The 14,388-nt window shown below is 37.7% G+C and overlaps 1 protein-coding gene across 1 annotated transcript in view; it reads right to left on the reverse strand.

The window, feature by feature from the left end:
• Window positions 1-779: 779 nt before the first annotated feature.
• Window positions 780-14,388, reverse strand: part of SLC26A7 (solute carrier family 26 member 7) — a 54,498-nt gene continuing 40,889 nt past the window's right edge. Inside the window, 6 exon segments of the mRNA XM_042840087.1 lie at window positions 780-1,105; window positions 1,194-1,248; window positions 3,472-3,572; window positions 6,613-6,661; window positions 7,953-8,090; window positions 13,146-13,212. Coding sequence (XP_042696021.1) covers window positions 780-1,105; window positions 1,194-1,248; window positions 3,472-3,572; window positions 6,613-6,661; window positions 7,953-8,090; window positions 13,146-13,212 — 736 coding nt within the window.

The following is a 14,388-nucleotide window of genomic DNA, read 5'->3' on the forward strand; positions in this document are numbered from 1 at the left end:
GTGAAAACAAATACCGCAAATCAGAATTAGTTTAATATCTCTTGAACAGGGTTCTGAAAGGAGCTCTGCTCTTGTTTGGAATTATAAATACAACCACAGGAAAGCACACTGCTTATAATGCACGCTCAGTTACACAGAGATTACAATCATAGAATCACCAAGGTTGGAAAAGACCTCTAAGATCATCCAGTCCACCTATTATTATATTTCCCACTGAACATTAGAATGGAAAAGACTCCATGATAAGGAAGGCCCGGGTTTATAGTCTTTTAGCAAGGATTGCAAGACTTATTGTCAAGCAAATAAATATATGAGCAAATGCACTTTCAAGCCTCAAGCCTCAATTTCTAAGACAACCTTTTTTCTTCCTTCTCCCTCTAGCTCTCCCTTCCACCACATAAAGTTCCTCTCTCCTCTTCCCACCAGTGAGCCAGCACTGCACTCTGCACTGCAGGGCAGACATAAGATTAATAGCTCCAAACAAGCCTGCCAAAGTGTTTTGTTCAGTCTAGCACAGTGCCCTTCAGTTTTATCTCACTTATCTCTTAGCACATGTGCACCTTATGGCCACGTTACTGTGCTAACAGAGGTGCTCTGCTTTAAGCAACACAGGTTGAGGAACAGTGTTGCTTTGCAATGCATGACAGAGTAGAAGATAATTTGCCTCACCAAGAGGCTGTGCTGGTTATGCTGAGATGTCATTATGCTTTCCAGTGGAACATGCACTCAGATTAATGAAAAACAACACACCTCTGGATCCAGCATAGAAGACTGAGGAGTTACTGCCAAAGGAGAGAAGGGGGCAAGAAGAGAGAGCAGGCAGGAAAAACGTGGTAAATGCAATCCACAGACTGAGGACTGGTTGCAGAGTATACAGATAAAATATTTCCGTACAACAGGTTCACCGAATATGTGACATTTTCCCAAATGAAAGCTTTATCAAAGCTCAGTGAGCACCCGAGGAGCCCCCAGACCTCCCCTACCCCTGCTGTAAGCCTCACCCTGGAAATCTGACTGGCATCGATTGCTGAAGAAATAGAGTCAAAGAAGATGGGGTTTTCAGATTCGAGATTTCCACCATACTGCATTGCTTTTATCAAGGAAGCTGCAGCAAAACAAACATATGAGCACTGATAAAGTAGCAAGAATATATAAATGTAACATTAAAAATTTTGCTGTAAGTTGATACTTGCCTTTGCAGCATGCGAGCAACACTTCAATGTGTCTGCTTTTACAATCCATGTAAATCTACAAATGTGAAAACGTGGAGAAAAAAAAAAAAAAAAAAAAAAAAAGATTTTAAACACCAACACCATACCCACCAAGAACATACTCAAATAGGCAGAGCACGGCATGCTGCTGTTCAGGCTATGCTGACAACAGCCACCAGAGAGAGCCCCTCCATAATACAAAGAGCACCGAATCACGTTCAGCAGGAAAGCATCATTTCTTCCCTCGTTTGCAAAGTGCTCTACAGCTTAGCTGGTAATAAAAATCAATCTGATCAAAATCTGATTAATAATGTACCATTTAAAATAACGTTATTATGAATTTGTTTCCAGTATGCCTTTTTCTGCAAGTTTACCCATCTCTTTCCCACAAGCTTACCTACCAGCCCACAAAGCCAATTATTGGACCTAGGGAAGAGTTGTATACTCATAGAATCCTTAGAGTTGGAAAGGACCTTGAAAGGTCATCTAGTCCAACTTCCAGCATCTATCAAATAGGTACCATAGCTAGCATGCCACATTCTGCAACAAGTTGTTCTTTATTCTTTCTCTGAAAATGTGCAGTTTCACAGAGACTAGGTATAAGCTAGAAAGTGATAAAAAATGAAAATAACTCTAGAAGAAGAGTAGGGCCTTTTTTTGGCAGATGAGGAAGCATCCAAAGCAAAATAAAAATAAAAATAAAAATAAATAATAAAAAAAACAACCTTAACTAATCCATGCGAAGTGGAACAACTGGAAAAAGAGAAGTGATTCAATGAGAACATCATCAGTATAACCTACTTTAAAAAGGACCCAGAAGCCCGTTCCACACAAAAAATCCCTCTAACTCCAGCGGCAGTGATGATATTCAGGGAAGGACTGTAAAACATTGAGCGCGTTCCTCTTATGGGTAACACAGTTTTGTCATTAAGCCACCTCCATCTATGCCATAGCACAGCATGGATTTTTGTCCCACAAATTTGTCTAATTCCTTTGATTTAATCCATAGTTCTGAGGTCTCATAGATCTTTTGCAAATCAGTTGACAAACTTTTTTTTTTTCTACTAATTTTATTGAATGCACTTTTTTTGAGGGAAGAAGTAATAAAGAGTAACTCTTACTCACCTTATTTATTCGTACCAGTTTTCCTTCCAACTATGTCCCCACATATACACTTATTTTTAATTTAACACTTTTTTTTTTTTTTTTTAATTAATCAATTCAGCAAACTGAGAAAACACTTAGGATAAGAAAAGGCTTGGGCTGAAACACAACTTCAGATTTTTGTGCTCATTGCTGCCTTCCAGTACCTAAAGGATCCTACAAGTGTAGATAACAGGACAAGGGGAAATGGTTTTAAGTTGAAGGAGGGAAGATTTAGGTTGGATGTCAGGGGGAAGTTCTTTACAATGAGAGTGGTGAGATGCTGGAACAGGCTGCCCAGAGAGAGGTTGTGGATGCCCCATCCCTGGAGGTGTTCAAGACTAGGTTGCATAGTGCCATGGGCAGCCTGGTCTAGTATTAAATGTGGAGGTTGGAAACCATGCCTGTAGCAGCGCGGGGCTTGATTATCCCTGAGGTCCCTTCCAACCCAGGCCATTCCATGATTCTATGATGATTAAAATCTAATATTCTATCTTAAACAGAAAAATTACATGAACACCCAATTAAATCTGTACCCACTGTAAATCTATTAAATGCCAAACCCGATGGAAATAGCAAGTAGCTTTTGAACATATTTTTTCATTTGCTGTATAGTGCTGATCATTATGTTGTTGCTGTTCTTGGTCATATGGGAGCTTCCTGGACCTTCTGTCATGCCTGAGGAACCCAGCCTGCTAGGTATGTATGTCACAGAATAGAACATGGAGATCATTAAGACCTCTGGCTTAGCAGAAAGTAGGTAATAGAGATAAACTCACAGAAATAAAAACTGAAATTTTAAAGCTGACTGTGTGATGTGACATAAATCAGCTTTAAAATTACAAAACAAACAAACAAACAAAAAAAAACCAACACAAGAACGACCCACGAAAAAAATACCAGCAAAGAGAGAGTTTTCTGAAATGCGACTCCATTAAATAAAAATCATTGGTGTATAATTTTATACAAACACAGTTCAGTATCAAATCTCTGTTCATCTCTTTCACAAGTTACCCCCTTTATCCACTGTAAGTTGGATGACTAGTAGCTGACTTGAATAACTTGTGTGTGTATTTATGTATTTTAATGTACAGAAAGTATCTGGTATTACTAATACCTGAAGCAACATGGAGACTCCAGTGTAATCAAAGAAATGCAGTCCACTGCAGTCCAATATCAAAATGCGTCGCTCACTCTGACATGGCTGCAGTGATTCACCTGCACATTTGATGGAAGAGAAAATTTTAATTACCAGGGATAAGTCAAAAAATGCCTATTAGAATTATGAAAGTTAAACAAAATGAGCCCAAAACATCATAGTAAATTAGTCTATTGTGTACTGGGATATGCATTAAGCAAATTGCACTGTTTAAAAGCACAAGCGAAGTACCATCAGAGCAATGGAATGAGGAATACGTTATTAGCAAGATGTATTAGACAGAAACAGTCTCTCAAGGACAAAAAAAAGAAGTTTGTCTTCACATTCAAATTTCTAAATGAGCCTGACTTGTTTGGGAAAGTTCACGTGGGATTCACAGAGCAAATATCTCTTGCAGATTCTGATATTGAGTTCATTTCTGTAGTAACTAAACACTTTCTTCTGCTTTAACTAATATTCTCCTATAAGGAAGACAAGTCTGTAAAGTGGAGTGTTTCATTTTCCCTGTTTTTCGTTTGGTTATTTTTCACATGCATACGCTATCACATATTGATGCTAGAGAAAAAAATGTAAGATTTGTGAAGGTCTTCTTATATTCATTCTTCAGCTCCTGGCCACCGTGTGCTTAATCTAAGCACATACACATAATTTTTAATCTAAGCACATACTATAGTAAGTGTGTCCTGAACTAGCACATAGATGATTCCTGGCTTTCATAAAAGAAAGACAAGAAAATAATGTACATCTTATTTACACTGCTCTGTGGGTAAATAACAGCTTTAATATCAGTCATCGTAAAACATAAAACTCAAAAAAGGAGAGTTATTTTGAATGCAAAGATAGGTTAATAGACATGGTTTTGACAAAGCAGAGGAAAAAGCTTTAAAATCCTGAAGGTGTGCAGTATATCCCTGTCGAGTAGATTTATAATGGTGCTCATTCCTTTCTGACAGGAGTCTGAGAGTCAGAGCCTTTTGGATTTGCACCTCCAGAGATTTGCCATCCAGTATACATGAATAAATGCACTGCAAACAAAATAAGGAATTTCAAAGGAAACCTGCAGCCTGGCAGTACTGTAGTGGAAACCCAGGAAGGATTTATGAGATCTGCTGGGCTACTCACTGTCATCTTTTCCACACACCTCCTTTGTTTCCAAAACAGAAGAACCTTTTATCTCTGTACTTATTCCCTCAAAAAGCACATACACAATTCTATCTGCAGGTTCCAAAAGTTTTACTTTAAAAAATGCCCTTGGGGTTGAATTTCCCTTTTCGGTTGTTACACTGCTTACATAAAACTTAATGTTTGGCAGTTGAAGAATAGATTTTGAATACATGTAATAGCACGTAACTTTCTTCAGAATAGCAGAAAAAATAAATAGAAAAGGAAATAAATAGGAAAGGACAGAAGGATAACAATACAAATTGCTTTAGCCTAGAAGTGTTGCATCCCAGCACAGAGGCTGAGATCACCTTACACATGAACTGTGCTTAGCTGATGTTAGACTAGCACAATATGAAAACTTCTAGTATTATCATACTCAGAAATCTTGACAAACCTTGTGAAGGTCAAGCCACACTCACACATGTACAAATGCAAATACAGAGACAATGCTGATCTTGCATTACTCTCCTACCCAGCCGGCATCCTGCATTTCAGTGGAGGGGTTGCAGGTACAGACCTATTGCTTCTCTAAATGACTGGGCAAAGGCAGCAGAAGCTATTTAACATTGTGCTGATATAGGCCATGTCAAATCAGTATTCCCTAGAGGTAGAAGGGAAAGATTTGAAAAAAGCTGCCATGCTTTCCAAGATGACTGCTGTGTGAATAAGGATTATGTCTTCCTTTCCCTCCACTTCCTAGAAATTCAAGCCCCTTGTTTTATTATCCTTTGAAAGGGATTTTTCTTGTTCTTTTTTTCTCTCCGGTCTTTGTTTTAAGTTCCCATGAAGAGTCACCCTACTCTGCGTATATAAGGTATAATATAAGGTATAATAATTGTCCTCAGGGAAACCAAAAATGAGTTCTTGTGCTGTCTGTCATTTCTGTAACATAAGAAACCAACTTATTCAAATGAAGACAGAAATGCATACTGACAAGACCTTCCAAAAGACTTTTCACAAATACAATGCTGTTCACTTATGTACTGTTTCACAGTACAGCACTGTATAGTCCTCAAGAGCCATCATCATTACGTTACTGTGTGTTGCAGAAAGCATTCTATCACACCCAAGTAAAGTAAACACTGCAATACCATAAAAATGTCATGAGCCTAGTTAATAAGTGTGAACTGTCAGAAAACAGCCCCCAGATCAGATTCCCTACTGAGGTCTCAGTGCTTGTACGTGTTTTAAATAAACACAGCATTGGAATTCCCTCCACAATGAAGTCATCTGTATAAAGTATCTTCTGCAAAAGGTTGTTGCAGTGGTCCCAGGAGAATGTGTGTGCTCTGGTTTGATTTAAGCCCAATAAATTGTGGGATGAGTAGAATCATTCAGCATAATCCCTAATTGAAAGCAAACTGTGTTATACTGTACTGTACTGGTGGCCATAGCGTCACTGATTGTTCAGCTGACATTTATTGAGCTTTTCTCTTCAGTGCCTTCAAAGACCACAGAGACTTCGCATGGTTCTCATCCCATCCTATTTTCAGTTTTGCATACTAATGTTCAAGTCTCACCGTGAACTAAAAATAACTCAGGAGCAGAGCTTAACAAAATGGTTTATTTGTTTCTTTGGCTGAAGACCAAGGAAGGTAATGTTCTTAGTGATGCTCCCACTCCATACCTGAATCAGTATGCATATGGTGATTTGTGTGAAATAAGAGACCCCTACAGAAAATGTATTTTCACTGGTTCCTCACTTTTGAAATCTTAAAAAGTCAGTCAAGAACAGAATAAAACCAGGACCCATTAGGCCAAGGTTAATGGAGTTTAACAACTGTTAGAACTCATGCTTCACTGAATGTGTGATCTGAAAAAATATAAGTTTCCAGACAATTTGAATTTGCCTAGGAATAAATAGAAAAATCTGGAGCTATTTTGCACACTTACGTCCATCCTGGTTTTAATATAATGTATAGATAACAAACTCACCATGACAACCTCCATTGGAAAATGAGCAGAGTAATGTGTTCTGCTCACACTGAAATAAAAGCAATGAACAATTAGCATACCAAGGAAAACGAACCCGATGCAGAGTAACCAGAGAAAATCAGTGCAATACACAAGAATTCTGTTTCTCTATATCAAAGTTAACTCCTTCTCTCAAAATCATATTTCATGCAACAGTCTATTGGACACATTTGCTGAGTAAGACTTTCACTGTCCTTCTAAAGACCTATCAAGTAGATGTCTCCCCCCCTTTTTTTCCCCACAAAACTCAGTCTCTATGATGTCTGGATTCACTCTAAAGCTTGTAACTAAAATTTTGCTTTTGATAGAAATTTTATAAGATTAGCTTCTGACTCACATTTTACTTGATGAAATCTCATTTAGATTTTTGTGAGAACAATTCTGACACATGAAGTTATTAACGAGTTACCTTTATCCAGATAATTTTTTTCATACTGATTTCCACATGAGTGTTGCCAATATACGTTTAAAAGAGAAATACAGCACAGAAACAAAATTCAAACCACGATTTTTTTCATTTCCATTGTGTTCTGTAGAAAGACAGTTATTCCACACAGGTACCAAACACTATGCACCGTATTTCAGGTAGCTGCATTGCCAAGTACCTTCTAGAATAGACAAAAGATAACATCTCCCTCCTTAGTAACATATGCATGATCTTATAAATTAACTTATTAACTTGCTATCTTATTAAATTAATGAATAAATTAATCCAATGCAAATCCTAATTAATATCTGTCAATTTAGACTTTTTTTTTTTAATCATACTAATCAGTTTAGCTAACAGAACCAAGGGGAAAAACAGCAAAATTTCAGAGCTGAATTTCTAAACAGAGAAGAATAGGTATGGGCAGCACAGCTCTTCAGTAGGCAACAGCAGAGGTTGTGGACCATTATGATCCTTTTCAACCCAGGCCATTCAATCTTTCTATGATTCTTCAGTTCTTAATTATTAACAAACCATTTAGGAAATGGCTGTGATTTCCTCAGTCCAGTTCATCAAACTGGATGAATTGGGCTACAGTTAGCCTTTTACCTTATTGTACTGAAATGCTTTCATTGTAATGATAGAAAGAATAATGTGTATTTTTTTCCCTTTTAGGAACATCGTGGAATTTGCTATAGTTGTGTGCAACTTGAAAAAATATGATCTTTTCTGGGACATTTTCCAAAAAACAACTAATTTTTTTGTGTGCTATTTGTTTTCCAATACTAATAGTATAGAAAATGGAAATGCAGGGAAAGTAACCACGAACTTCAGTACTGTCACCATGATAACTGAATCATGTAGCACATCCTACCTTGTTTACATCTTCACATGCCTGGCTGCTCATGCTATCCTTCTGGATTATCTTCATCAGGTCTGCATGAAACTTTCTGGCGTTGAGAAAGACTAATGGGTTGCTGACTGAAACTATCTTTACCTGTTTTAATGATTCCTGTGGAGTGAAATAAACAAAATGCTGCAGTTTATCTTCGTTTTGGAAATATACATAAATAAAAGTGATTTCTTTAAAAATTCTGACAATTCCTGTAAATCAACTCAGAATTAACTTTGTGTTGTGAGGATGTTAACAGATAGCTGCCTTGATCAGCTTTGATGCAACTGCACTTAAGGAGGAAATAAGAAATCTACAGGGAAATTATCCATAATTCAAGTTAACACAAAAGCAAAATCACATTCATTACAAAGCACAATTTCAAGAGCTATCATCAGGCAAATGGGAGGAGCACGATTTCAGTTGGCATAATCTGCAGACACAGACAAGCGTTACAGACTGGGAATATCTTCTATAGTGCAAACATGTATTGGAAAAAGTAGACAAAAACTGGGAGTATACACTGTGTCAGGTCTGGGGAACACTCATAACATTAACCTCAGATTCCTGAGGACTATTATAGTACAACAGGGATATTTCTCCATGGAAATGAAAAAAGCCAGCACTGACTTTAGTAGTGGAGGGAAATCCCACCAAACCTGCAACCCTGGTTCTCACACCTCCCTGAGCTAGAGCTGAGAATCGTTTAAGAGGTACAGCTTATAGCTGAATATCCTGCCTGGGGAGAAGTCTTTCTGGAGCCACTCTCACCTCACTGAGCTCTTGAGCATGTGCAAATTGTTGATGGTCCTACTTGCACCGACTGGATCCAGACTTAGTCTGAGGGACGTGTTTTAACATCGCTAGCACACACAAAGAACCATCAACTACTCTGGATCCTGTCTTCACATTTTTGCTAAAAAGTTTCATCCAAACATCACTGAAACTGTAACTCAAAGCACAGCTGTTACACACCAGAACAAATAAGGAAGGAAAACAGACAAAAGTCAGAAACGTCCAGCTACCAAGGAAGAACACTTCCCACAGAATACACAGTTTTTCTCTTGTTCTTAAGGTGAACTTATAAAACACTGTCAAAAGCTAGTAATAATGTGTATATGTATGTGGGTTGCTCTGAAAGTAATGCCTCTTATTTATTTTCATGGAAACTACAAAAGATACAAAGAGCACAATAATGCTATTTGATAGAGCGAACTCTCAGCTAAAAAACCTATTTTTTAACATAGTCACCACAATTATCTATTTTTCACTAGAAATGAACAAGAGCCTGCATGCTGCACTTGTAAAAATCTGCACTAGCAGAAATGACTCACCATTTCACAGATGCCTATGACAGTGTCATTCTTAGGAAAACATTGCCCACACAGTCATTGTGCTAACATTCATTGTTTGGTCTCCATAAGCATTGAGAAAGCATCAATGAATGTTAGTGGGTGCCATTTTTTCTGCACAGAGGAATTCAGTACATATCTTTGCTTCATCTGCACTTCCACGTCAGATGCCACAATGCCCCTCTGCTGCCATCTGTCACATGGTAACAAAATGTAATGGAATACTGGTGGGAAGGTTCAGCCTCTACTATCATTGCACCAACATTAGCTGCTGACATGGTGAGCCAACATAATAAAAGAGGAGGCATTACTTTCAGAGCAGCCCTCCTATATATAAAAACACTGGGTATTATCATCCCTAGCTTAATTGTGATGCAGCTTTTATATGTGGACTGAATTAACCTAATTCTAGTGATACATCCACTTTCCACAGGTTATAAACTGTGCATCTCTTTTCCTTGGGAAATAATCATGTATGGTATCATAGATACCAAATACTGGCTCTCTGTCACTATTTCAGATGGACCTCACTCACTGTGCAGCAGCTCTCACTTGCTTTGGTGTCTACTTCTTGCATTTCAGACTTGAGGAAAGGTCTGTTGGCTGTTAAAGTCTTCTGCTTTTCCAAGTGTATTATCTTATCTAGTAAAAGATACTACATCTAGTTATAATGTTATTTGATTATATTCAAATAAATAATTGTATTGAGTTTTTATGTATCTAGTGCTGCAAAATAGGAATAAGAAGGATCATGTATAGCCTGTAAAACTTACCAGTATTTTCAGGAGCATTTTCTACCCAACTGGCACACAACCAGAGATCTTTAAATATCCGTAATAACTCTACTAATATGGCCCAGTTGGAAAAAACACAGTAGAATTAATTTGCCTTTTAGGTGTGTCTTTCATGGATGCAGGGGATCTCAAGATTATTTGTGAAATCTCAGGGCTTTTTGCAAACAGATGATGGAAAAATATGATCCTTGAATCCACAACTGAACATTAAAAGTAAAACGTTAAAAAATCTCTATATTTATTTTCACTACTGAAATAGTTTTCATTACAAAAAAAAAAAAAAAATCTAATTTATACAAGTGTCAGCTCCCAAAAATGAACTAATCATGACAACAAGTAATCAGCAGTAAGAAAACAAAGAGATAAAAATCCCAGACATTTTGAAAGAGAATATAAGCTTCAAAAGTTTCAGTTCTTCCTAACAAAAGTCAGCGACATTTAAAGTTACTTAACTAGGCCACACTCCAATAGAAGTAAGTGGAGTTGACACAGAGACCACTTCTGTAGCCGCTCAAAGAAGCATGGGATTGCACTGAAGAAACAATTTTCCCAACAGACCTTCAAGCAAAATAGGACTGGAAATCTTTACCACAAACCACACTACCTCCTCATTGCAAGCTATTATTCAGACTTCTGGGAACAAGGCAATCTCTTGGACACCACCGCAGCAGCCATCATACAGACTTAAACATTTCAAGTATCCAAAACTGTGGCAATGAAGCCCAGTCTACATATTGTGATTTGTGCAGTTTACCTATGAATCTGATTATGGTGAACATCACAACACCAAAATGTCTCAGTCAGTCAAGTGGCAAAGCCTAACTGGCAATTAAAATGGCCAAAATTATATGAAAACCAGGCTCTAAAACAGGGACAAAACAAAGAGCGATACATAGTTGAACACAGAAATACTCTGAAATCCTACAGATTCCCTTAAAAACTATCCTACACAGAGCTTGGTGTGGAGACAAGTGAGAACTTTGGTGCCATACCAGAGCTGACCAAGTAGAAGATAAAAATAAAAGAAAAATAAAAAGATAAATGTGCAAAGATCAAAGTCTCTGGTGATCAAAAAGGTGAAAGATGTGAAAGATTCAAACTGTAGAATCACAGAATCAAACACCTCTGCAAGAGAAAGGCTATCTGCTGAAACACATTCAAGCAGGGGGAACACTTAGGTATAACTTTTTGCCTAAAATGGGCAACACAAATTTGATTCAGTTATTCTTGACTTGAGTTTTAGCTCTTGTCTTAAGAAGAACAGTTCTAAGAAAAATGCATTTCTTTTTTATCATGTTCTTGCCCAGAAAAGAAGAAAATGGTCATTATGGGTGGCTTATTCCCTCTGTCACTTAGGATGCTTACAATTGCCCCTCACGCTCTGCACAACTCTCTCTATGTTTGGGTAAGAATTCATGTTAGTGAATGCCTGTGATGCAATTTGTTTCACACAAACTTCTAAACACCCTCTTGATTTTTTTCCACATTAAAGTGTCATTTCTCCTATGGATGAAATAATCCCTATAAATCCACAGACTTTAATGGCAGGGTAGATCATTAAGCTTGCATATTTTTGTGTTTAAAAAGCTCTGTTACTTATGTCTAAGCTATTATTTACCAGAGGAACATGGATAACTCTAACACACATACATTAAAAACTACCCTAAATGACTGCTGCAACCCAGTGGCTCCATAAATTAAATTAAAAGCATTTTTTATAAATCTTAAAAATATTTTCCTTTATTTGTATAATAAGCTCTTGAGCAATTTGCTTTCTTAACAAAATGTTATTTTCCTCAGTGCCTGCAGACACTAGTTCGTTATTACTTGGTGGCTGGCATTAATCTTAATGATTAAAAAGCTGCGGAGTAGTTAGCTTAAAAAAAAAAAAAAAAAAAAAAAAAAAAAAAAAAAAAGATGCACAGAGATTCATACGAATACTGTATGAATTGATACAAAAGCAAATAAAAAATAAAAGCAGGCAAATTTTGGTAGCCCATCTCTGACAAAGTTATTCTAACAGTCTCCTCAAGAACGACAAGTGATATAATTGACAATTGGACCAGCTTCAATAGCAGTGTTTTAAATTTATGTTTTAGAGTACTCTCCATTCTTACGTGCCTCTCACATTCCAGCATTGTTCAGCATGCCAGAATGGTAAAACCACCCAACCCAAGCTTGGATATTGTGCCCAAGATAGCTCTGATAGAAAACATTTGCCAGAAAAAGAAGATTTAGAAGAGAGCTTCTTAATAATAACAGGTAATAACTGTGAACATATTACATTTGACCCTTCACAGTTATTAGGAAAGGAAAGCAGACACAACAGAAACTTCCATGATGGAGAGCTCAGGATGTCCCAGTGACGGGACTCTATGCTGTAAGGACACATGGTTCCACTTTTCTGTTGGCTACTGATCTAAAACTTCATTCCGGAGGAGGGAGGTCACCTCTCTGGGTTGTTACCCATCTCTTCTTACCACAAGCTTGACCACAAGCAGCTTTTATGGTAATTGTAATGAAAACGACCAAAAGAATTTAAAACCTCTCATTGGTAAGTTTAAGTTTGTACAAAGCAAATTTAAACAACACAGTCTTTGGGAGAAATGCTTATATCCACTTATCACATACGCTTGCCTGAAAAGTGAGGTGCATGAAGCAGCCCGTGACACTTCATGATGCTGCCTCGCACACATGGCCTCCTCTGGGAGTCAGGTCACTGGGGCTGGAGGCAGTGTCAGGGGCAGAAAAGAGATAGTGGATGGTGGGGGTACCAAAGGACTTTCAGGAAATGAGGAAATCTGATAAGAACATAGAAAGAGCTGTCCAATTCCCTGAGACTCAAGGCTACTTTTCTACCCACTATGTTATCCTGGCTTTATATTTGAAGTGCCTTTTGTAAGAAAGGACACGCTGATTATAATCTGGTAACCAACTACAGAAGACAAACAAGCCTTAATTAGGACGACACAGAGAAAAAAAAAAAAAAGAAAGAAAGAAAAAAAAAGAGGGGGTTGGATTTAACTTACACAAGTATCTTCAGTTTTGTATTTATATTCCACTTCTTTCATATTTTTCAAATTCAGTGTCTTTTCTCTGTAATCAACACATACAGAAAACATGTGAGTCAAATCATTAGTAAACATGAACAGAAAGAGCAAGATACAAGACACCCCAAAACCGTAACACAGAAGTCTAAATGTATGGCAATTATGGTAATTATTTGATGATCAGAGGGCTGGAGCACTTCCCCTATGGGACAGGTTGAGAGAGCTGGGGCTCTTAAGCCTGGAGAAGAGAAGGCTTTGGGGGGACCTCATTGCGGCCTTTCAGTACCTGAAGGGACCTACAGGATAGCTGCCCGTTTTATAAGGGCAGGTAGCAACAGGATGAGGGGAAATGGCTTCAAACTGGAAGAGGGCAGATTTAGACTGGATATTAGGAAGAAATTCTTTACTTGAATACTCCCTGGGAGCATTCAAGGCCAGGCTGAATGGGGCTTTGAGCAACCTGGTCTAGAGGGAGGTGTCCCTGTCTGTGGCAGGGTGGTTGGAACAAGATCATTTCTAAGATACCTTCCAACTCAAACTATTCTACGATTCCATGACAATACTATCCATATATATTTTTCTACATATGTATTTTTCTGCTTATAAAGCTTATTTATCATAATGACAGTGTAGTCAAAAGAGTAAATGGCAAATTTCAGAGTTACAGTACATCACTTTGAAAATCTAATAGAATTTTATTTTATTCAACTGCAAATAATAAGATCTTTATTTTAATTTTCGTTACCATTTTATACCTGGCCAGAGAGCTAGTCTCAAATCAAGGTAGCTAATACATGAACTACCACTTCAAAAGCTCAGAGATTTAATTAACATTTTCTACCTTTAACCTTTAAGGATGATTTATTTGTAGTTAAAACTGGTGCTTGTCTGTATGACAAAGCAGAACGCTGCACTCTAGCTGTCAAAGTGGAGGACTCAGTTGGAAAAAACAGTGTCCCCATGCTCTCTGTATGGTCAGTGGAAAGTTGCTTTGAACAGGCAGTTCAGTATAGGAATTTCTGCATCCATACATCTCTGCAGGAATGCATTAAAGTGCAGAACAAGAAGTCTATAAAGCTAGCTGTCATCTGAGATCTGTGCCTAAAGCTAGGCAATGAGAGTAATCCCAGAACTAGACAAGGCAGTGCACAGGGAGTATTTACAAGTACCGGGGTTGGCTAAATGAGGCTTGCAAAACTCAGCTGTTCTTTCTTGTCTGCAT

The sequence above is a fragment of the Centrocercus urophasianus genome, unplaced genomic scaffold, assembly GCF_019232065.1.
Source record: "Centrocercus urophasianus isolate 14NV4802_14NV808 unplaced genomic scaffold, USGS_Curo_1.0 seq_11, whole genome shotgun sequence".
NCBI lineage: Eukaryota > Metazoa > Chordata > Aves > Galliformes > Phasianidae > Centrocercus > Centrocercus urophasianus.